The sequence below is a fragment of the Callorhinchus milii genome, unplaced genomic scaffold, assembly GCF_018977255.1.
Source record: "Callorhinchus milii isolate IMCB2004 unplaced genomic scaffold, IMCB_Cmil_1.0 Scaffold17, whole genome shotgun sequence".
NCBI classification, from domain to species: Eukaryota; Metazoa; Chordata; class Chondrichthyes; order Chimaeriformes; family Callorhinchidae; genus Callorhinchus; species Callorhinchus milii.
The window spans coordinates 7,332,144-7,358,179 of NW_024704758.1; the positions used below are offsets into that span (position 1 = coordinate 7,332,144).

Here is a 26,036-nt window from a genome sequence, read left to right on the forward strand (position 1 = left end):
CTATGAAGTCCACTCATTTGCGAGGCGTTCGCGCTAACCACAATGCTAAGGAGATCTAGTTTGTGCACCCTCTGAGTAACTGCGGTCATTAAAACTCTCATGCTGCTTTGAAGAGTTCTGCACTGAAGTTACCTGTGGTATTCTCTTGGGCGGACAGCATGTGGTGCTTAGTTTCCTTCCCACGCACATGTTCTACCAGGCAGGTATTGCACAGCCACTTAGTGCAGTCGGAGCAGAAACTGAAAGCTTGCTTCTTTTCTTCGCAGTCTGAGCAGAACTGAGGAATAAACAAAATACTTGAGAAATCAGCTGAAAGCAAAATACCGACACAAAGCTCAATCTAGGTCAAGATGTTGCAGTGCTGCCGTTGACAGCCTTTACAATGCGAGATCTTAATTAGCGTTAATTTAATGCATTCCTACTTGGTATGTAGAGACTAATCTGATGATACCCTTGCAGTTTGTCTGAAGGTGACAGTCCATATTTGCTGTGGATTCCAGTGTCATCCTGCATTGACAAGACTATACCATTACAAAGACAGTACGTGTCAATTTCGGTTTGCTCGGTGGTTGGAGGGTGGCCAGAGAATAGTGCTGTCTCTTGTTTCCTTTGGAAAGACAATCGCTGATACCTTGGTTACCTGCAGGAACTGTGGGCTTCCAAAAGCCAACAATAAATTAATGTGTGAAGCTGTAGGGTGATTTGTGAGCTCGCAGACTGTTGCGCTGTGAAGCTGACTCACAGGAAACACCCCACCACAATAAATGTTACTTTCAGAAAAACAGAGAACTCACAAGAGAACAAGTGCAAAAAAAAACAGACTTGAGAAACAAGCTACAAAAACATCCATACGAGAGTTATAGAGAGTGTGGAGTAGAGTATTTGAGAGGGACTTGGGAGATGACCTGAGTTGGCAATCTGAATTTCTATCGGTAACAACAACTTGCATTTACACAAATCACTTCAAGTAAAATAACAACTCAGAGGAATTTCCAGTGGGGAGGACAGGCACTGCACAGGGGGAGGGCAGAGTGAGAGAGGAGAGGTGACCACAGACGTAGTTGAAGAGTTAAGTAGCCGGAGGATTACCTAGATCTAGGTAGGATTCCTAGAACAAGGGAAAAGAAACCCTCTCTCCTCCGACCCAGCCCCCACCACACTAAAATAGAACAACAACTGTTTTTCCCTTCCCTGTGGGACAGATCATGACCTCCAATTAACAACTGGTTCCCAGGGCCATGTATAAAATCAGAACCTCAGTGTGTGGGTGTTACAGAGAGCCAAGTCCATCACCCTGTGGGGCAATAACAGCAATTTACGTAGTGCCTTTCAAGTCAGAAAGATAGTTTTAAGTGAGGCACAGGATGGCTGAAAGCTCGTCCACTGATGGTGGGATGAAACGGGGGTGTAGGGACATAGTGTGTGTATATATATTCTGAAATAAATCTGAATGAATCTTCGCCCTCCCAGAGTATCAGTGTGTCAAATGCACCACTTTATTCAACATATTTATGTAACTTTTTACTTGGCAGATCATTAGAATGTATGCAATGAGCCTGAAGATCCTTAAGCAAGGCCCTAATTGGGATTAAGGCCCTTGATTACAAAAAACAGTGAGTTAGTACTGTAAACCAGCAAAGGAATGAGATGCCTGCACCTCAATTCACAGTTCTCACTAATTGCAAACCCAAAACCTTGAATCAGGAGCTGCACCTTCAGAAAGCAGATACCCGGGATTGTCAATGGAATTTATTTATAGCACGGCTGATGAAGCCAATGGCTCGACCAGGGGCGCTCGTACTCACCACAAAAAAATCCCAACATTGAAACGTGCTACATTGTAACACAGCTTTTCACGTAAGTCGTAGGAAACCACAGCAATGAGTGCCCACACACAGCTTCAATCCTCAAAAGTCTAAACAGTGTCGGATATAAATTCATTTGAAAAAAAAGTTCTGACGAAAGGTGATCGACCTGAAATGTTGGGCGTTCCCAGCGACTTCTGTTTTTATTATGAACTGATGACAGTTTGTTAAGAACCTCAAAGAAATGTGAATGCATCTTTCATCCCCCACCCCCCTCTTCTCTCAGAGTGTCGGAGTTTCAAATGCACCATTTTCTTTAAAAAACTTTATCTCTGGCTTTTTATTTGTCAAACCGATGGCAATAACATGCCGCATTATTGAGCGGATGGTGTTTTGGGCGTGAGAACGAGCACCTTGAAATTGAACAGCTGGGAAGATAGGAAGCCAGTGAAGACTGACGAAAACTGATGAGCAGAGCAGGAGACGAACAAGCACATTCCCCATCAATACTGTATTAACTTGTGCATTGCAATACTTGTGCTACTGCGAATACACTAGGTGATGCAGTACAAGAAACAACTGCTGCAGTGTAAGAAGCAATGCATCACAGGAAGGCTACTGCACAACTTCCGCAAAACCACATCTGTCGTTTCATCTCCATCCACGCTCACAACACAAGAAAACTATTGCTTTCGTGAGCTGACCTAGAAAATGCGCCATCCCTTTCTTTAAGCAACAACTTGGAATAATACAGCGCCCTTCACTCTGGACGGAGTCTCAAAGCTCATTAAAGGCAATGATAGGTTTGCATTTTCCATTGTACGCAGCAAAACTGCATGTAAGCACTTTGTAACTTCTTTTTCTTATCCCAGCTGAACCACATACCAACAGCTTTACAAAGCAAAAGATGTTTTGACCTCAGGCTACGATCAAACACCTCTCTGTCGAGCACAAGTGTGAATATTGTTGCCGCTTTGGCTTCCAACCACTAAACCAATCTATGATCCTATTAGATGCAATCGCTTGGGTGCAATGTTTCAAGATCAGAATGGGAGATTAGAGCATGAAGAAGAAAACAAGCTGAAGGTTGATGCAGCTACAGTCAAGAGAACAGCTTTGCTTCTAGGAAAGGTGCAGTGAAGCTGTGTAAGTGCACGAAAGCCACAGAATGTCACGTTCAATATCTAACACCTACAACCCAGTATTAAATTGTAGAATTAACGAGATTTGCAGAATTAGGAAGTAGGAGGAGCTGTGCTGTCTTTTAAGTCTTTAACATTAAGTCTTGTTTAACGGATCATTGGATATGAACTTGTTTTTATTAGTCTAATAATAATTAGTCTGATTAATAAAAACTAGTTCACATTTTTGTTGAAACCTAGATCCATGCCGATATCTCATCACGAAAGCAGGCACTGAACAGTGTTGTTTACTATAGACTGGAAGTTGGTATTTGGGAATCGTGAATTGGGGGGAGGACTTGGAATAAAGAAGTTGATGGCAAAGAGTGAGGCAACAGAATATCCACAATACAGAGGCTAGGATAGAGAAAAGGGAGGCAGTAACAATGATAGGAGGAAGCTGGAAATTGGGCATTGGAATGGGGATACAGGAGTTTAAGAGAGAATAAATAACAGGTACCAAAATAGAGAGAAAAGGATGAAGCCCGAGGACTGATAGAGTCAAGGAATGAGGATGTGGTGCCACACAGAATGGAGGAACTCGGTCACATACATACAAGCTGTTTCTGTACTACTGTAACTCACGCACTAACCTCCCGCTCTCTAGTGAGTGATTCATAGCTAGAGATTTCCCATCAGTTTCCTATAACCTCTACAGATGCAACAGCAAATACGCAGCAAATTTGGTGTGACAGCAAATACGCTGAAACTTCATTCTTTCTAAAATACAGACAAGTCAAGACCCACGTCCTATACTCATTGGCCACCATCCCATACAATGCCACCATTCACCTCCTGCATTTACAATCCCATTGTAAATAAACTAATATCTGCCCTTCCTAACCAATATGTCCAACAGGTTCTTCTAGTTTCCTTTAACATTGAGCTCACGGAATAAATCCACTCCAACCTTCCTTATCTTTTCATTCTTTTCGGAACAATTCTGTAAGCCCAAGACTCATTTCTGGAGTGGACTGTAGAGGAGAGAAGGAAAACCAGCATTGGTACTGACTGACTTGTGCCGCATGATACACACGGACCTGTTGGGCTGAATGGCCTCTGTGTTGTTCTATGTAAATCTACAAACAGCTGGGATGACACCAGACATGTGTTGCCATTACTTTGCCTTCGGGTCCATCTCCTTTGGACAAGAAGGGAAAGTAAGACATTGAAATAATAATCCTTGCATTTTAAATGGCAAATGCAGAGTAACCTTTCTTGTAATATAGGTCTCACGTCATACAGTACAACACGTCCTGTGATACTGTTTGTGCCATATTGTGTGGCACATCAGTCAGTGGCAACACTGGTCTTCCTTCACCACACCAGCTTCAGAAATCTTCCTACCAAAGGACACACCCTCCACCTCCCCACTGACTAAGATCAATAAAGGTTCAATGTCTTCCATATATTGTTGAGTAGGCAGAGAGTCTGGAGCAGATGATACTACGACTACATCACACGCAGTGTTGAGCACACACAGGAGCCGAGGTTATATCAACTAACTGTTAGCAACCACATCACTGTGCCAGAGAATTAACTACCACATATCTCCTCAGATAAGAAAATGGAAACAGTTCTACAATTGGATATGCACGACACTTGTGTTTGTAACACTCATCTGATCAAGGGGAAACCTTCGCTTTTGCTCCCACTTCAGTTTGCACCTGAACCTCTCAATGGAAGACAAATGAGCGCTACGGATCCTTGAAACAATGTCCCTAAACTACACACAGGGAATCACAGCTCATTTTAAATAAAAACAGATAAGCACCTAATCTCTGCAGCATTAACAGCATTGCATAAACCAACCTCCAGTTTTGAATAGATCAATGACACCAGTCAATAAGCAAACCCAGTCTGCTCTTTAACTTGGGCAACATACAAAACTAAAACCAAACAGTGTGCGACATTAAAAGCTTGTAACGTTTCAATATCCCTGAAGTTATTTGTGTACTCACTCCACAATCCAATGGCAGGTGCGTCCATGCGAGCACCATTTACACAAAGGTATTTTGATTTAACAAGCCTGTTACAGTCCATCTGTTCTTCGCTACAGATCAAAGCCCAACTTCAGTCACATTAACAAAGAAGAACACACGTTATTCAGGACAGCATATGGGGACGGGGATGAGGGGTGGGGGAGAAGAGAGAGAAGATTTGCACTTACATTTTCCATCTTCTCTACAGCTCGGGGATAGTCTCGGATGAACACGTTTTCCACTACATCTCCTGTGAAACACGTCTGCCTGCAAGCAGGGCAACAGATAACACCTGAGGTAGCCAGAGCAGCAAAAAAAAAACACACACACATCAAAATCAACAGCCGGAAATTAGATTAACCACACATACAGCATCAACATATTCAGTTTGATCTCCTGATTAAAAAAAATGCCTTACCTCTAAAAAAAAACGTTAGTAAGTACTACAACACCCAACTATTCATTCCTAGCCTGAAAAAGTACCAGTGAAATATGCCTTCCGACTGAGACTTCCTAAGTTGTATTTTAAATGTGGTCACCGTGAAATCTATCCCACTTCCTCACCGATATCTTTACCTTTGTGCTAGTAGCAATTTCAACTTTACTGCTGAACATTTTTTTTCAAATAATATTAAACCCTGTCCTCCATAGCAAGTTGAATATTGAATTTCATTTCAGTTAATAGGAAATGGCTTTGCTGATCAAGAACCCGATGGTAAAAAAAGATTACACACTTAAGAATAAATAAAACGGTTTACAATGTAATTGGCTTCAGTAGTGAGTGATATTCATTGGTATTCATTCACTCACTCACCGATAAGGAAATAGCTACCAGGGAGGACTGCTCTTCTTTCAAATCACACAGAGGCTGAACGTTCTGCTTGGGTTTCTTCGTGTGTTATTTCCTGAGTTGTCTATATCATGTACTCCAATAATAGGGTCCCTGGAGGACAACAAATGTCCACAGTGACCAGTCTAAAATGAGGTGGGAAAGAAAGCAGAGACAATCTCCCCACGCTCATCCTTGGCTTCCAACGGCACCATTGTGCAGCTCTCCAAAGCGCTATCCCGTATGATGGGCACGAATATAAATCCAAGTTGTATTTGTTGTTGTTGGTCCGTATTCATAAAGATCGAGATCAGAAGGATTTTTTTTTTAAATGTTCACCATTTCTTATAAAAGAGCCCTGGGTTTCGTGAGTAACAGAATTTTCACTTTTTGGGGGCTGATTAAAGATATGTCTTGTATTTTTCTTACACTATCCAAAGCTTGAATTTAAAAGATTTGCGGTTGGATTCATCTGCGTGTGGGCGTGTAAAGGCTATTTTGTCAGCAGCTCTGCGCTAACCTCATGCACATAGTTGCATTCTGAACTGTAGAATGAATGTCTTTTTCCACATTCTTGCACAATCATAGAGATTGCAAGTTCAGTTGTCCAGTGGAAAGATCAAAAGATTTATGCAACTTAAACCAACAACCAGAATCTTGTTAATAATTATGAATTATTGATGGTATAGGGAGAGAAAGAAAAGCAAAGCCAAACAAACACGTACTCCATGTTTTAGAGATTAGGTTCAATGCAACACGAGAAGACCAGTTCAAAACCAACAAGCCTTTTGTGCTATTGGAGATCAGAGCTAGGTATAGAAGGAGATAACTGCAGTTGAAATCGCAACAAAAAGGACATAGGTTTACAATTGAGCAGGACTTCAGATTAGAAGAATTTCATCCCCTCCCCAAAAACATGCAAAATAAAGTCAACAAAAGTAAATGACTCCAAGTCCATTAACTTCTACTGGAACAGTGTCTGCTTGCAGAGAGTATTGGTGGGCTCTAGGGATTGGTTTAGAGACTAAACAAAGACTGCCTAGTGGTTTCTGTACTGATAGAATAGTGGTGTGCAAACTGAAGGTAGTCATCATTCACTAGTGGAGATGGGAGGATGTATATTATGGTTCTCTAGTGGACATGGAAAGATGCATGTCCATTATAGTAAGAGGCCTTTTCAGGCCATTTCTGATTCATGCTTTAAGTTCTTATAAAATTAGATGTTCCAAAAACATATTATTCAGGTCAGCAAACCTAGAGGTAACTAGGATGTCCTGGTAACTCTTGCTCTCTTTGAGCCATTGGAAATAGCAGTACAATAAAGCACGCACTAAACTCGATCACATCAAAAGACCAAGTAGGTAAAGGAAGTCTGATTTCAAGATTCTCCATAAGAAGACATTATCAGTTTAACCTGAAAATGGCTGTAGCATATTGGTTAAAGTACTTGCCTCGCAAGCGAGAGAACCTGGGTTTGATTCCCGGGCAGGGCGAAACCCTTGGCAAGTTTCCTTACTTCACTTGGCTGTTTACCTAGCAGTAAGTAGGAACCCCTTTGTCAGTCGATTGCCGGGCCATTTTTCCAGGGATAGTAATCCCTTCAAAAATACAATAAAATAAAAACATAAACAATGTGGTCACTCAATCCATGACTGTTTGTGGGACACTGTTGTGCACAATTGGCTGCCACATTTCATCCACAAAAATACAGTCAATTCACTTTACAATATATTCTGCGAAGAGCTTTGAAATGTCTTGAAGACATGTTAAAGCGCTATATCAAATCCAAGGATTATTATTATTAAATTATGAGCAATTGTCAGACTTTCCTAAAATGGTGTTTTTCATAAGGCATAGGCCCTTAGCATCAAAAATGGGCTGCAATTCGTCAAGCACAGAACAAATAATACTTCTGGAGTCAAAGCAAAAAGGAGCACCAGTGGACACCATGCTAGTTTTGTAAATAAGAGTTCAAATGAAATGTATCAGATATAGTCATCTCTGAACTCTTTCACAAAGCTTCCGACCACTTGACTAACATTTGCTCAGTATCAGAAGGGACATCACCATTATATAGATCTCGTCAGAGCAGAATTCCCACTGGTGAGTCGACGTGACAGAAATCCAGTTACAAATAGGAATCACCATTTAGAACTCGGGATAAAAAAAAAGCTCATTTTGATCTCAATGAATTCCTCCCCCCCCCCCCCCCCACTCTTACCTCCAATGCGTTCAAGGCATTTAATACAAAAACAAAGTTGAAAAGAAAACATGGACTGGAATCTGTGTAGAATAAATTTACATGAATGTTAATTCTGCGGTCCTAGGATTTGGTCAGGCGTATCAAGAGGGAAATACGAACAGTTAAAGAAGCTATTTAGAGAAACTTTGACTAAATATCGCAAGCACACAGTTAGGTGGGGAAACCGCTCAGGCTCACGTATTCTACAAAAACAAGAAGTGCTTGGGCGGGAAAAGCTAGCGATACCAGAAAATAAATACCCTAAAGAGGGTTCAAGCTCAGTCAACCAATTCCCAAAACATCCATTGAGTGATGCAATGCAAACGGGTGAAGTGTGAGACGACACAAATGCAAAAGGTCCCAGTTTGTGGGTAACGGTAACAAATGGGCAGAAATTGAGTTACTAAAATATACAAATAATGTTCTTCCACTGACAAAATTCTGCAGAGATGGTACAGTAGGGTCAATGTCCCACTTGGTTGTTGAGTTGAGCATCAAAGAATTCTCCTGGCATTCAGATCAGTCCTCTCTTATCCCAATTGGTAAAATGATTAAGTCGGGCAACCTGTGCAGGTTGTGGGATTATTGCCTAGTTTGCTGAATATTATTAATAATAATAATCCTTACATTTGATATAGAGCCTTGTGGTGAGGACATCAAGCCAATTCACAGAGTATTGTAAATTGTAGTGGTAGGCAGACACGGCAGCTAATTGCTTAGTTTGTGGGATATTGCTGCTGCAAGTGCTTACTTACCGCCACTGTACAGTCTAACCACACCCTACAAGCCATATGAGGAACACAGCTTAAAGTAGCTCAAGGGAAAAGTCCTACAAAAGGGTCTGAATGGCTGGACAACATGAGGATTTTATGATTACTATCAGATGGGAGGCAGACTAAGGCCTAAAGCTAACATTATGGTAGTCTTAAACGAACCATACAAACAACTTGCACTGACTGAATATAATGTCCTTTGTGGAGGACAAGTAAGACCTCCATTGCCCAGATCAGACTGCACTTTGTAATTTATATTATGCAGCTATGTTCAGATAACAGATTGAGATCAGCCTGGTGAGGTGACAGTTTTTAAGAAGTCACCAAGTTGCACAAAAATTAGTCAGCCAAGATGCAGATTTTTATCTTGATACTTGCAAATCCCTCCATGGACTCTCCTCACCCTACCTCTGTGACCTCCTCCTACCACACCTTCCCAGCTGCTCCTTTTACTCAGTGAACACTTCAGGTCTCCCCCACCCTATCTGCCCCACCAATGGTGTGTGAATTACCAGCCATTCAGTCCCCGCTCTCTACAAATCTATCACAGGACCCCTCCAACTCGATAATAATAACCCTTGCATTTGATATAGCGCTTTTCACGTCTTCTAGACGTCTCAAAGTGCTTCACGGAATATACTGTAAAATGAATTAACTGTATATTGGTGGGCGAAACGCGGCAGCCAATTGCGCATAGCAGCGTCCCACAAACAGTTGTGGATTGTAATGACCAATTTATTATTGTTTTTTTTCTTGAAGGATTATTATCAGGCGTGTGGAGTAAGGAAACTTGCCCAAGGTTTCGTCCTGCCGGGAATCGAACCCAGGTCTCTCACTTGCGAGGCGAGCACTCTAAACACTGAGCTACAGGACTCTACAATCGCTCCATCCCTCCATTCCTTCCAAGGCACATCTCAAAACGTACCTGCTTCACCTCGCTTTTCGGTCACCTTTCCCCTCCCCCACCTTCCCCTTGGATCCCACACCCAGTTCGGATGCCCGTCCAATACTGTGAGATGTCCTCCTGATGGGAAGACGCTGTATAAATGTAAATTGTAAGGATGTGCAATATGTTAGTTTAAGCAGGAGGTGGCGATGTGATGCAGTGCAGGAAGAGACGTGATGGCAATCACTTCACAACGTTGATGAAGATTTCATCCCTCCAGAATACCCAACCTACCGTTCCCCCCACCCCCCATCACTACATCAAGCTGCTTTTTAAACAAGTCCAGCGTCTAGTCTCCACCACCTTTCCTGGCAACCTTGTAAGCAATCCAGAATTCTGGGTTGCTCGAGTTGACCAAAGGGTTGCACCCCCCTCCCACCACCATAAAAAAATCGTAAATGTTCGTGGACATCTTTAGAGAACACAAAGTTTTCAACATCGTCGTTGACGAGACATTGTTGTTGGTTACAAAATGGACTTTCTCAGACTTGTTTAAAACGAACTGCTGGAATCTTAATAGGGGAGGAGGAGATGTTGATGATTTTGGATATTGGTAACAGGAGAAAACGACTGACAAGAAGATGTTTTCGTGGAGCTGATGGCCAGATGTCTTTGCAAGATCGATGTGTCTAAAGGAAAGGGGCGACGCTGAGTTTTGCAAATGCAGTACCTCACAATAAATAATGTTGAGGAAAAGAGGGATATACTATATACAAAAAATACCTTCTTTGTTCGAGGAGTGGTTAAGTAGCTCTAAGTCAAATAGAGGTCAAAGGGACCAGGTTTGACAAGGCAAATACTAATATTTCAGCATGTTGATGATGCACCTACACTATGACTGACCGATGGCACATTGGAGTTTCAGTGAAAGAATCCAAAGTTCTCAAACTCCACTAAGCGAGACACCTGGGTTCAATTCCAGGCAGAGGGCGAAACCTTGGGCAAGTTTCCTTACTCCACACAGAGTAATAATCTAATAATAATCCCTTCCAAAACAAAACAATAATAAATTGTTAATTTTCAATCCACAACTGTTTGTGGGACACTGCTGTGCGCAATTGGCTGCTGCATTCCGCCCACAAATATATAGTCAATTCACTTTACAGTATATTCTGTGAAGCTCTTTGAGACGTCTAGAAGACGTGAAAAGCCGTACAACAAATACAAGGATTATTACTATTATTATTATTTCCAGATCCTGAATGACGGACTCCTTGCTGACTAAAGGACCACTTTCCTTTTCCTACACTCATCCCTCCCCATTATGGTACAGAGTAGTGGAGGCTTCCTTCTGCTTGGCTCACATTCCCTCCTTATCCAGATTCACCCCAAAGGTTCAATTGAATCAACTGCTCATCTCATTGTTTGTAGCGGGGCTTTGCTAACACAATTAGCCGCCACAATTGCCTCCTTAGCAACGTATCGATTCTATTTCTAAGCAATATCTTGTGAAGTGCTTCGTAACGTTTAGTTTACATGAAAGTTGTAATATAAACCGTTAGCTTTTCAATCATTCCCAGATCCTCACTAGTTTTGCCGCCACCACCAGTCCTGTTGGTCATATACAAGGGCCCAGAGAGTCAAGATCAGCCTCGTCCCCCGAATGACCCAATTACTCTACGATCAAAGATCTCCTGCATACGCAGACCTGTACAAATTCCGCTGCTTTGCAGACAGATCCCTAGGCCAACATTGGCTGAACCCTACCCTTCCTCACCACAAACCAAACCATATTCACATGACTGGCGATGGAGCTCTGGCATTACTGTGGCCCATGTAAAAGCCAACTCGTTAAAGGTTTTCTTTTTTTTTAAAAATGTTGGCTTGAAAGTTCCTGGCAGGTCAAGCGGATTGCCCTCAAGCTTCTGAATGCTATTACAGCCGGCAGCATTCCCAGGACTGGGAAAGCGCTCCTTCACTTGGATTCAGCTGCAGAACAGAGAAACTCTAAGCAAGTGTGTACAAGAGAAACTCAAGAGTCTAACTGCTGTAAAGCTGTATTTATTGAGTGGTGAGGTGCAGGCGGTGGGGTGGGGGCAAAAAGAGAAAGAGGAAAGAATAATCTAATTCATCTCTTGAGGCTATTCAGACCACAACACTCTGGATAGAGTCATTTACAGGTGGTCAGGAAAAGCCTGAGAATCTCAATACAGAGTCAATACGAAGCCCTTCCCCATTATAAGTGCACATCACCTGTGTCAGACTCAGCAACAATAACAAATGACATTTATATGGCGCCTTTGACTTCTGAAGGACACTACGAGGCCCTGGAACAGTTAGGCAGCAGCAAGCAGACTTACATCTCTAGTCGGATGCCGCGCAGACAAATCACAATGAGGATATAATTTTCCCTTCCCTTGCTTAAGCTTGTACCACACGTTTGCATGATCAGTTTACAAAGACAGCTTTCCAGGTGGTAGCACTCCCCTTTAAGTCTACTGGACTGTACCAGCTCACCTGCGGAACAAGTAGGAACTGTACGTACATTACCAGTCATCTGAAGGCACATTTGTCACTGTGTATCGCACCTGTCGTTCATCAACTTCCTCACAAAGAGGCCGTCATCTGACCCACTCACTTCAAGATCACTGCCTTGAACCTGATTCCAAGCAAGCGAACAGAGGTATTCAACTCTGCCCTACAAATGAAGATGTTGACTAGCACACTGGAGCGCTCTCAGACTCTCCTAGTACTTACATTGAGCACAACAATAAAAATCCTTGCATTTATACGTAAAACAAAATACGCAGTCACTGCATCTTACAGCATCTGCCGTTTGTGGGGCAAAGCTTGTGTGAAAACTGACTGTCGTCTTCGCCTACAAAAATGCAGTCACTACACTTTACAGTTAATCCTGTGAAGCGCTTCGAGATGTCCTTTCAATGTAAAAAGCGCTTATATTAAAAGCAAGAAGTGTTAAAACAGTTGTTGAAACTACAGACTCTTAAGCAGCCAAATGGAACAATCCAGTAAAGAAATGTAAAGCACCACACAGACAATAATCCTTGCATTTGATATAGCGCTTTTCACGTCTTCTAGACGTCCCAACGTGCTTCACAGAATATACTGTAAAGTGAATTAACTGTATATTTGTGGGCGAATGCGGCAGCCAATTGCGCACAGCAATGTCCCACAAACAGTCGTAGATTGAAAATGACCAATTTATTACTGTTTTGTTTTTTTGGAGGGATTATTATTAGGTGTGTGGAGTAAGGAAACTTGCCCAAGGTTTCGCCCTCTGCCTGGAATTGAACTCAGGTCTCTCGCTTGCAAAACGAGTGCTCTAACCACTGAGCTACAGGACTCCATACTACCATTCAGTCCATCGCAAGATTGGTTTGGATGAGGAATGAAGACCCTTTGGCCTGCCAGATAATATATGCAGGGTAATGGGAGTCTGAAGCCACAGTTAATTCAAACAGTTCCTGTCAGCAGAAGCCAAAGAAGGACGATTACGGGTGTAATGGGTTATTTGGCGGATTGCTTTTTAACTAGCAATTACATTCTCCTTTAATGATTCCGAGGCAGGCATGCTGACCTGGGTGAGCAGGTAATAAAGATTGGAGTAGGCTGGTCTGCTCTGCATGCTCCGTGCAGTAAATTTGCCTCTGTGGACTAAGCTAAGCGTTATTCTACTCCCTTGCTGCAAGTGTGAGCCGACGAGCTTATTAATAGCTTCACTGCCATTATAAATGTGTAGTTTAATGTTACTTAAACGGTGGAAAACTGCAGAGGGTCAAACGTACAAAACAAAGTTATCAGAAAGCGTTTGACCCATAGCAAATTCATTGTTAGGTGTCATCCTTTTAGAATGCAACCCGGCTTATCGAGTTGTTTTAAACAACTAACTTAGGGCTGAGAGGGTAAATGTGCCGATTAGTGTTAGCAAAGGTAAAGATATATTGGCTTGATCCCAACTGAGGTCAGGTTCAGATAACTTTCCCTTACTGGGTGGCTGGGTCCCATTGTCATCCTCCCATCTAAGAATTGAGTAATCATGTCCTTGAGCACAGATATGAAAACAACAACAACCACAAAATTGCATTTATAGAGCGCCTTTCACGTCAGGAGGATGTCCCAAAGTGCTGAACAGTCAGGTGTCAGGACCCGAGCATGAGGCAGGGGTGGTGTAGAGGTGAGGGAAGGCAGAGAGGTGGGAGGGAGGCCAAAGGCACGGTCGAAGAGAAGGGTCTTGAGACCGGACTTGAAGGAGTTCCAGTGTGTGGGGGCAGAGAGGCTGACAGCCCAGCCCCTGATGGTAGAGCGGGTCGGGCAGGAGACATGGAGCAGGCCAGAGCCCGATGAACGGAGGGAGCGGGCAGGTTGGTAGGGAGTCAGCAGGTCAGAGAGGTAGGAGGGGGCAAGGCCATGGATGGCCTTAAAGGTGAGGACGAGGATCTTGAACTCGATATTCTGGGGATGGGGAGCCAGTGGAGTTGGCCGAGGGTGGGAGTAATAGGGTCATGGAGCCTGGTGCGTGAAAGTACACGAGCTGCAGAATTTTGGATGATCTGCAGCGTGTGAAGGGAAGAGTTGGGAAGGCGGATGAGGAGGGAGTTCCCATAATCAAGCCTTGAGGTGACGAATGCATGGGTGAGGGTTTCAGCAGCCTGAGAGGTGAAGCAGTGGCGGAGTCTGGCAATGTTGTGGAGGTGGTGGTAGGCAGTGGCGGTTATGGCGCGGATGTGGGGGAGAAAAGACAGTTCAGTGTCAAACAAGATACCCAGGTTCCTGACTAGCTTAGTGAGGTTGAGTGTGCAGCCGTGGAGGCTGATGTTGCCAGCGCCTGAGGTGAGGAGACGCTGGCGCGAGCCAATCAGGAGGACCTCGGTCTTGCCGACATTGAGTTGGAGAAAGTTGGCCCTCGTCCAGGACTTGATGTCAGACAGGCAGTCGGTCAGGAAGCCAGTCGTCCTGGAATTCAGGGTGGAAGCAGAGAGGTAGAGTTGGGTGTCATCCGCATACATGTGGAAATTTATCCCATGTCTGTGGATGACGTCACCAAGGGGGAGCATGTAGAGGGTGAAGAGGAGAGGACGGAGGACACAGCCCTGAGGAACACCGCACGAGACAGTGCGGGGGATGGAGGAAAAGCCGTTTGCCGCGACGAAATGGGGGCGGTGTGAAAGGTAGGATCTGAACCAGTCAAGGACAGAACCTTGAAGGTTAAGGTGGGAGGAGAGGCGGTGGAGGAGGATTGAGTGGTCCATGGTGTCAAAGGCGGCGGAGAGGTCGAGGAGGACGAATAGGCAGAGGGAGCCCTGGTCACACATGGTCAGGATGTCGTTTGTGACCTTGACCAGAGCAGTTTCCGTGCTGTGGGCAGCACGGAAACCCGATTGAGGGGTTCATGGAGGGAGTGAGAGGAGAGGAAAGCGAAGCTGGGAGGCAACGGCTCTCTCAAGGACCTTGGACAGGAAGGGGAGATTTGAGATGGGACTGTAGCTAGATAGCTGTGATGGGTCGAGGGAAGGTTTCTTCAAGGTGGGGTGATAGTGGCCGTTTTGAGGGGGGAAGGAACAGTGCCAGATGACAGAAGAGGTTAATGATGTCGGTGAGTAGTGGGACAAGGAGGTGGAGCTGGGATTTAAGGAAAAAGATAGGGATGGGGTCGAGGGAGCAAATGGTGGATTTCATGGAGATTACCGTGTTGAAGACAGAGGAGGGGCGACAGGTTCAAAGGTGTGGACGGAGGGATGGGTAATTGTCGGATGGGTAATTGTGTGGGGTGGGGGTAGAGAGGGGTTGGAAGTTGGGAGGGCAGTGGCAGCTGAGCGGATTCCCCCGATTTTGGACTCTAGGAAGTCCAGCATTTTCTCGCAGTGATGAGAGTCTCTGAAAACAACCCAGAGAGAGAAGCGCAATCCTGGACATCTGTTTATCCCAAGCCTAAGAATATTCCAGTCTCTATATTCCAGCTTCTAAAGAAGGAAATTCAAGACTAAGACTTTGTCGACACTCTCAAACTAAGTAACAGTACTGAAGTACCTAGATATGTTTTTGTGGATCAAACGGGCAGCAGTGCATACATTTTGGTGGACATTTAATTGGACATTACTCCTCCATCTCTTCCGCAACATTTGGTTTGGCCAACCTTAATCGTTGTGAACTGTACGTGGATACGTAAGCATTATTCTGTTGTATTCTTTTAACTACCTTATAACCATCGCTGATATGAATCTATAAACCTTCATTAATTGTGCAAGATTTGTGTCAGTCTTTGCTTCGCCGCAGAGTTAAATTGGACATCTTACAAGCTCATAGTCTATCGCCAGTGTAGGGCTGGGGGAAGTGCTGCATTGTCAGAAGTGTTTTCCACAAGATCGGATGAAGAAGGCCCTTCAGCCCATCTGATCTCATTCCTTCAGAACACCCATTCCCCACTCACCCACCACCCTATAACATCAAGTTGCTGTCCTTCAGGTGTGACAATAAACCGAGATTGCATCTGACTGTTGAAAACAGAAGGGAATTTCTTCCAGTTTCGTGTACCAACTTGGTCTACTCTAGTTAAGTAACCTGACGAGCATTTTCCTCTCTCGCTTGCTGGCTGTTTGTGGGTTGTTGCTGTGCACAAACAGCTGCCTCTTTCACCTACAAAATGCGCAATCACTGCGCTTCGCAGAAAACCCAAGACCTTTTGATGATGTGACAAGGCACTATGACAAAATGAAAAGTTATTATAATGTTGTATTAAAATTCGCATATATCTGAAGTAAAAAAAAGGAAACGCAAATTTACATCCCCATCAAAACGTTCCTTCGGAATTCTGAGCTTGCTACTTTTTGGCACAATCCGCTCGAAGTTGGATCCAAATACTAATTTGCAGAATTACGGTGGAGCTGACCTTTTAAAAGCAACTGTTTGTTCTGTCTGATGGTGCACAAACAATCACCTGGGTCACACTGTGCCCTTCACTACTCACTTAATGTACCCTGTGGAGTAGAACAGTGCAGTCTTATTGTTGTGACTGCAATCTTCCAAACCCAAACTCTTAAGTGCCAACGTGAAAATTACAGCCAGCCTTTGGCCTCTGTTCGGAGCTTAGTTAACTCACATTACAGGTGGACCATCTGGCCATGATGGGGTGATGTCCAACCAAAAGGGGATGCAAAGACTTGACAACTGCTTCTTCATGTGGAAACTTAAAGGGTAGGGACTGATGATTGATAACAAAAATGTTAATAAATAAATAATGATGAGAGTACGAGTTCACTTTAGAGGCAGTGAAATCCCACACTGTATAAAACCCAAGAGGTGAGAAACGTATTTAAAAAAAATTATCGCACACACTTTAAACAGGGGATCTGAAAAATACTCCAAGGAATGACACAGGTTACCAGCGGAGCCAAAAAATGAAATACAGTGGAAAGTTAACAGCTATATAGATAAACCCACATCCTAGCATGTACATGTGAAATAACCAGTTTTTTTCTCTCTCTCCCATTCCTCAATATGATAGTCTGTGGTGTTAATGGTTAAAGTACAAGTTCATCTGTCTGCAGAAGTAGCCATCCTCCTTGACGGAACAGTTTTTGTTCCGTCAAGCCACAAATGGATATCAGAGAGAGCGAGAGAGAGAGACACACACATACTCAAGAACAAACAGTCCTGGAGACCCATGCTGCAACAAAGCCATTGAGCCATTTCAACATATGGCCCTAAATCAAATTGAAGGATTAATTAACTACAGTATTATTGTTTCCCAGAGAAGATTGCTCCCCTCAACACAGAAGCCTCTCTCAAAACCAGCCAAGCCAGGATTGTTAAGTGCCTTGGGACAACCTCCCAAAATGAAGGACCCTGTACAAATATGAATTTGTATTGGATAAAACGTTATTTAATGGGGGTCGGGGTGATTCCTCAGAAGACTCCTCATTTATTTAAAGAACTTTTTAAGGTTTGTACAAAGCTGAGCCCGTTCAAGCCATATTTGGCAAGAAAGCTGATCTCCTTTTTGGACGGGTTGCAGCTGTACTTTATAAACAAGCTCACTGTTTCGAAAAGATAAAAAGTCATTTACAATCTCAAAAATGTCACTATTTCAGGAAATATTACTCAGTTTCATCTGTAATTTAAAAACAAAATCAGTGATTTTGAGCTCAAGGCTCTCAATATCCTGTTTCTATTCAGACCCATTTATCTTCATGTGTAAATTATCACCATCAAAACCTAAATATACAATTCCCAAAATATCATTCGGGACTGTTTCCCCAAGCTGTTGTGCCAGAGAAAACTGTTATACAAAATTTATTACCCAGTGGATTTATTCTCCCTTTCAACGATTCAATGTAAGAACACAAAAAGTTCGTACTTTGATTGAAATTAATGTGGAACAAAAGGGATTGGAAGCAAAATACTGTATATTAGTGATCTTCAAGAGACAGCCAACTCCTCTGCACCCCCCTACCTCTCTGACCTCCTCTCTCCTCAGCACAGTACCTGTTGCCTTCGTTCCTCCGGGTCTGGCTTCCTCCTTGTCCCCCGAGTCCTCCGCTCCACCCTCGGCAGCCGTGCCTTCAGCCACTACGCCCCGAGGCTCTGGAACTGCCTTCCTCACTTGCTTCGTCTCGCTCCCTCCCTTCCCATTTTCATGTCTCTGCTGAGACCTTTCTTTTCGACCACGCCTTTGGTCACCTTCCCCCCCTCCCCCCGGCTCGGTCCCGGGATCCGTTACTGTAAAGCACTCTGAGACGCCGTCCGGCGTGGAGGGCGCTATATAAATCCAAGTTGTTGTTGTTGTAGCTGTAGCCAAGGTTTGAGGGAATGTTACAAATGCAATATTTGGTAATGGCTGGGCGGCGGGTGGTGGCGGGGGGGGGGGGGGGGGTAGAAAGGCAGGGTTACTACACACAACCACTAGTACTCTAGGAAATTTCCATGCATATTTGTCCGCTCCCTCCAATCAGCAAACTCTGATCTTCTCCATGTCCCTCGCACTGCCCGCCCCACTATCGGCAGTTGAGCCTTCAGCCTTTCTGCCTCGCCCTTTGGAACTCCATGCCACAGTCCCTTCAACTTGCCCCCTCCCTTGCCTCCTTCAAGGCCCGTCTCAAGACCTTCCTCTTTGACCTGGCTTTCGGTCACCCTCCTACCGTCATCCTCCCTGCCCTTCACCCCTCCTGATCCCAACCTCCTGCTCAGGAGCAAATCCTTGACTCTTAAGCATGGCAATGCGACTTCTGCATGTGTCAGATACCCAGCTGCCAAAATAAAATATTCCCTCGTAAAAACTTGCAGACACAGTTTTCCTCCTCCACCTTCCTGTGTCCAATCCACATATTGGCCCACTCTGTGCAACTGAATTCACTCGAAACCATGTCCTCTCGTTCTGCTCCAATGCCATCAGCCATCGTGGCAGTTACAGCACAAGAGTGCAAAACAAACAGGATCGATGAAGCATTATATTTCAACATTTGCATGTGTTCAGGAATCAGACTGCGGCATTTTTGCATTCAAATGGAAACAATACGTCCACTGTAGAGAACACTTTGGTTGTCAACCAACCTGAACACCAACTGCTTACGCAAATAAACCCTTTGCTTTATAACCAGTGAGTTTCAATTCTATCAGCTTTACCGGTATTGAGTGGGGCAGTGTTAATAATACTTGAATTTGATATAGCACCTTATCACATCATTGAGACGCACTTCACAGAATATATTGTAAAGTAGATATATTGTAAAGAATTGGAGAAATAGGGCAACCAATTCTGCACAGCGGTGTCCCACAAACAGTCAGTCGTTGATTAGTGACTACATTTTCTTTTGGAGGGATTATTACCACCGGAAAGCGATCGGCCAATCAGGGTGTCCTCAATAACCGGGTTCCTATTTACTGTTAGGTAAACAGAGGCATATGGAGTAAGTAAACTTGCCTAAACTTTCGCCCTGCCCAGGAATCAAACTTGCGTCCTCTCACTTGTTAGTACACTGATCTTTCCGCTCTAGCGCATAGGTTTTAATGCAGCCCAGATGAATGCAGAGAGAGTCCTCTGTGCCAGATTCCAATGTCAAGGAGTGACTGTTCAGCGCCTTGGGACGTCCTCCTGATGGGAAAGTCTCTATCCAAATGTAATTTGTTGTTGTTGAGCTTGCGCAGTCTCAGCTCCCAATGAGTGCAGCCCAATGCACAGGATGTCCTACAATTTCTTGACAAAGATCTCAAGGTTTACGTGCATGGGAAACATCACACACAGGTGGCAGAGGACGCACTCTGGGTTAAGACGTCACAAGTTCCAAGAGGAATAACTAAAGAGCCTCACTTGCCCACAGATAATTTGCTTACGTAGGGTTATTTGGTGCTCGGGTGAGCGAGGAGCTGAACCTTTTCCGTAGTGGACACCGTGTTTCCACTTGAATACAGAAATCCAATAGCCTAATCGGTGGAGCTTGCAACCAACATCCCTAATGGATGCATCAGGTGAGACCCGGAAGCAAATGGAGGAAGGCAGGGCCAGTTCATATGATAGTTATCCAGTATTGTGGGGAACCTTTATAGTTGGCCAACAAAATACATATTCTTATTGAATATTTCTTGATTTATGCTATAAATATGTTCTGGCCCACGGGCTGCAGCTTGGCTACCACTATCCTAGGGGTTTAAACTACTTGGGCTCAAGTTTTCAAAAGCCATTCAAATGCTCTTCGGAGACAGAGTATGGATTTGAATAGATATCAAACCTTTAACTTATTTGCACTTCATGGTTATTTGAAAGCTGATGGTAAAACCAACAATATGGTGTAAAGTTCTGCGTAATTACTGGGCTGATTTGAATGATTAAACCAGATTTTAAAATAAATTTGACAGGTTCAGTACCACTCAACCTCATTTAGTACTTGAGTCACTATATGGACCGTTTGTGCGACCCTGCTGTGGGCAAGTGGCTGCCAAGTTTCACCCACAAAACACAGTCAATTAACTTTACCGTATATTCTGTGAAGCGCGTGGAGATGTCTCAATGACGGGATAAGGCGCTGTATCAAATACAAGGTTTATATTTATTATAAATGCAGAATGCCCAACTCTGCCGGTTAGCCAGTTCTCCCCTTTCAGAGGCTGAACACACAGCAGGCAGTGATGGAGACACAAACTCTGACCGCGGCAAAGAAACCTTTAGCTTAAATATGTCACAACGACATCAGCTGCCAAAGGACAAGTCCCAGGCAATGATCGCAATTTATGCAACAGGCACACACCTAACCCGTACACTTCGGTAAATCTGGTGAAGCAGTTTGAGACGTCCTCCCGACATGATAGGCCAAATGCAAGAATTATTATTTCTGACTGAGTTTAGGGGCAAAGAGCATACAATTGCTTTGCATGAGGCTACACTATTTTTCACATCAGCACACAACTCAAAGACTCGACAATAATATAAAAGCTATCTGACAATACATCACCAGCTCTGAAATTCAGGTCAACTTGACACGGACAGGGATTGGGTCCAGGGAATGTTAGAAACCTGCATGCCAACAGATGTAAAAAGGTGCTACATAAAATGTAAGGATTATTATAATAATACAGCTGGAAGTAAGATCGGTATCCATGTGGACTCCAGCTGATCAGCAGGATTTACTGTCCCCCCCACCAACCCCCTCCCCACAAAGACTGAAGTGTGGATACATTTGAGGTGCTGCCACTTCACTCGCTGCTTACAGGGAAATGTCACTTGACATTCTTTAATGGCACTGGATTTCTGACCACACTATCTTAAATGATCTCAGCTCCAGAATCGAGCTGGCGATCAAACTTTCCACTGAAACCGAACCACATTTCAAGCACAAAACATTCTCCAGATTTTGATGCAGCAAATTTAAGTTGATGTGCCGTAGTCGAAAGATCATAACACCACATCTCAGCTTTGAATTCATAAAAATACCAGAGATGTAGTCTAGTAAAATATCTGACAGCAAATTTGTTAATGTCATGGAAGCTTATAGCACTCACCTGGCACAGAATAGCTGGGCTGTATTGTTTTAGGTCAAGGTGGTCCAACTGGCGGCCCACGGGCCACATCCAGCCCGTGGACCAATTTCATCGCCCCCCTCCCTCCCCACCCAATCATTTAATCTGGTCCACCCACTCCCTCCATAACCCCTCAATGTTATTATGTTTCTGGAGGGGAAACACAAAAATCTTGCTTATGCAGCCCGCGGACGTTTCTCAAGTAAGGCATCCAGCCATCATCAGCCGATAGGTTGGACCACTGCGTTCTAGGTTATTTATAAATCCAGTGTACTGAACACTTTACTTTGCTTCAGGAATTGTACAGCAACTCATTTTTTTCAATGAGCAATACCATTAGGGATGAGTTGGCGGAGGAGGTGTGTAATAAGCCATTAAAAACTCCATTAGATTGTTGCAGGCGTTTAGCAATTAAACAATGGGTTCCACCCTCCACAGTTTTTCTTGGAAGAGTCATTTGTTGCGTTAAAAGAAATTATGGGAAAGAAAAAGGTTCATTTCCCACAAGAATAAAAAGTTATTAGGATTTGCTGAGCATCCAGCATCTGGTACCACTGAATTCCAGCTGAATCCAAATGGCTTTTAAGAGGGAGAGTCTAAGAAAAACTGCTTTTGAGAAGAACTGGTACAGAACGCCGCCCAAGAACTGACCTGGGGCACAACCTAAGAATTGCTGATAAACAATCTGCGGATGAAACAATAGCCAAGCTCACTGAAATCCGAAGAGATGAGACGTTGAACCGTCTGCCTGTTCAGGTGGATATCCCATGGCACAGTTTAAAAACCAGGGAGTTTCTCCCAATGTTCTGGCCAACAAATCCCCCAAATAAAATTGGTCACTCACTCCATGGCTGTTTGTGAGAGATTGCGGTATGTAACTGGCTGCCGCGTTTCGCCCACAAAATACACAGTCACTCCACTTTACAGTAACTCCTGTGAAGCACGTTGAGACGCCTCAAAAATATTATCAGGCATTACAACAAATGCAAGGATTATTATTATTAAAATCTCATTTCTGCCCCCAAAATAAAACAGGGTTCTACAAATTGGGGGAAATCTCCTTCCAGGAACCAGAACTCCGCTACAACTTAAACTTATTTCCAGAGCAAATTTCGATGGGTCAATGAGATTCTCTTCTTTGAGGATCCCAGTTTGGAAATACTACAGATTGGAGCCCAGCTGTTTCAGTTATTAAGTAACCAGAAGGTTTAAGATGCTCCACATTCGGAAGAAGTGGCGACTCCCAAAATGGGACGTTTTGAAAGCAGAATCTCAGAGCAAACAGCTAGAATGTCTGTCTTCAAGAATAAGCAGCTTCAAACATCTGGCAACACACAGAACTGTTCCTAGTAAGTGGGAATGTGTCACATCATCACATAATTAGGATAACTAGTACTCAATAAAGACACTTTTGGGGAGAGAAAGGAAGGAAATGGACCTCTGTGTGGTGAGAACGACACCATTTGAAACAATCTCCTTCTACAGGAAATGCTGAAGTATCTTCTGCACAAAAATAGCTTTGTCACGTACTGCACTTTATTGCAGATCATTTAACATGTCGAGTTGTTTACCTGGATCAAAGGATGTCTCCCTGTTCCAACTCTTAAAATTCAACATTGGAATCTCTTTTGAAGCTGGGAATCCCATTAAGGTCGCCTCTCAAAATGCAAACAATTGCAGAATTAGGAATGTACTTAAAATATCCTTCATACAAAAAATGGCAGTTTGTTTTAAAGAGAGAAACAGACGACATCATTGGTTGAGTGAGAAGCCGCGTGTAATGGGATCGCAAAGGTAAAATTAACAGGAAAACTCAAAAGTAGATTGAAATTAACCCAATTTTTAAACAGTAATTTAGAACAAAGTTATTCTAAAGGCTCACGCATATAGTTGCATGGCATCCACATTTTAGGGCCCTTCAAATGGCATATTAACAGACTGAACACTTTCTCTTACAACAACTTGCATTTATATACTATCCTTCATCTAGGATAACGTCTCAGCGTCTTAAAAAGACAGGGTCAGGCCCCGAGGTGGTGGTGGGGGGTGTAAGGAAAAGAGGGGTGACCATGGGTGCAGTCCAAAAAGTAGGTTTTGAGGTGGGTCTTAAACACAGAAAGGGGGGGGGGGGTGCAACAGAGGGATTTCCAGAGGGTAGGGGCATACAATCTGAATGCTCCGCCATCAATGTTGGCAGAGATAGGGCTGGGAATGTGCAGCAAGCCCATGCAAATGAATAAAAATTACTGACAATTTTTTAAAGAGCAAAGTTTTATGAACTTTGAGTTAAAGCCAATTGCTTCAGATTTCTGAGACACCATCAAAAAGAAAGCGCTCAAACAACATAAAAAGGAGCTTTTCCATTTCTTGAAATGTCCCACAGCATCCAAATTATAATAATACTATAATAATCCTTGCATTTGATATAGCACCTAATCACGCTGTTGAGATGTCTCAAAGCGCTCCACAGAACATAGTATAAAGTGAATTGACTGTGTAATCTGTGAGTGAAACAGATTAAAACAAAGGAGAAGTCTTGCCGACAGCACATCGGTGTGAAGACGATAAAACATTAACTGTTAATCCGGTCTACAAGGAATACGCACATTGCCAGCAATTTCTGAAGCCAACCCCTGATAAACAACCTTTAATTGGCATCTATGAGATAGATGAATTAAGAGTGTCACAGTTACAAAGCTGAATACAATTCGCTGCTTAGAAACAGCACTTTAGGGCAACTGTTTCATAAATAATTTTTCTGGCTGCTGTGATAGCAAGTGAAGCACAGAATAGAACACAGCACCACCAGAAGAATATATTTCTGTCCTTGGCAATGAAATGCTCAAACATTACTATTGTAGAAATGCAAACAGTTATCTCGAGCAGAAAACAGGCCAGTAAAGGGCATGTCAACAACAACAACAAAATTACATTTGCATAGCGCCTTTCACATCAGGAGGACTTCCCAAGGCACTGGGCAGTCAGAATTTCAGACCCGAGCTGGGGGTCAGGATCGGGGATGGTGGATGGCAGGGGGAAGTAGGGTGATCGAAAGCACGGTCAAAGAGGAGGGTCTTGAGATGGGTCTTGAAGGTGTTGAGGGAGGGGGGTGAGGCAGAGGGACTGCGGGATGGAGTTCTAGAGGGTAGGGGCAGAATGGCAGAAGGCCTGTCCGCCAATGGTGGGGTGAGCGAGGTGGAGGATGTGAAGCAGGCCGGAGCCTGCTGAGCGGAGCGAGCGGGCAGGATGGTAGGGGGTTAGGAGATCACAGAGGGAGGGAGTAGCAAAACCATGGAGGGCTTTGAAGGTGAGGACCAGGATCTTGAACTGTATCCTCTGTGTGATGTCAATCAGTCTCTTTCATCACTGATATAACCAGGTTGTCCCACATGCTCAGAATCCATCTCCTCCCTTTCTCCCCCAATTTTCTCCAATTTTCTGGACTGAAAGTGCCCATCCTGGGGTTGCAGTTCCAATGGACATTGGCACCCTTCCAGGACCTCGACCAAAGGGCAGTCTTCATACATCAAATCATAGGGCACCGAAACAGGCCACCTCGCTCAACTAGTCCGTGCAGGTGTTTATATCCCACATAAGCCCCCATCCCACCTATTCCCCTCTCCTACACCCCTCTAATCCATGCATCAAGTTTTCTCTTAAACATATTGATGTAATTTGCTTGAATCAGTCATTAGAACTGATATTTAATCTAAGAATCATATAGACAGCAAGGATTGGGAGACTGTTTGACTCAAAAATACCACCAAGCCTGATTCAGGCATTACCCAACCAACCCATATATCTGCTTTCTAGTAGTGGTCACTGGATTAAAAAAAAACTTGTAATAGTCGTGGGAGGGTGGGAAAGGAACATCCCTACTCCCAGCTCAGATCACAAAGCCAGAGACTCAAAAGATGAATATAATTTACCCACTCTTGCCCAAAGGAGATTTTAAATTTATGAACGTTTATCAATATAGCATGAAAAGGCTTATGACTAAGATGCCTCTGCCTGGCTGGGCATTTTTAATAAAGAGCCGACTTAAAAACTACCTTCACATGGGTAATACAAATAACTATTTGATGATGGTGTCCAAGTATTTCAATACTATATATAATAATAAATAACAATCCTTGCATTTGATATATCGCTTTTCACGTCTTCTAGACGTCTCAAAGCGCTTCACAGAATATACGGTAAAGTGAATTGACTATGCTTTGTGGGTGAATCGTGGCAGCCAATTGCACACAGGAGTGTCCCACAAACAGTTGTGGATTGAGTGACCAATTTATTATTGGGGTTTTTTCTTGA

At 43.6% G+C, this 26,036-nt stretch overlaps 1 protein-coding gene across 1 annotated transcript in view; it reads right to left on the reverse strand.

The window, feature by feature from the left end:
• trim66 (tripartite motif containing 66) overlaps positions 1-26,036 on the reverse strand; it is a 58,817-nt gene that overhangs the window by 14,783 nt on the left and 17,998 nt on the right. The window contains exons 2-3 of the mRNA XM_042341576.1: positions 5,157-5,260; positions 133-277 (exon numbers count right to left, since the gene is read on the reverse strand). Of these exons, the coding sequence (XP_042197510.1) occupies positions 133-277; positions 5,157-5,260 (249 nt within the window). The remainder of the gene's footprint in view (positions 1-132; positions 278-5,156; positions 5,261-26,036) is intronic.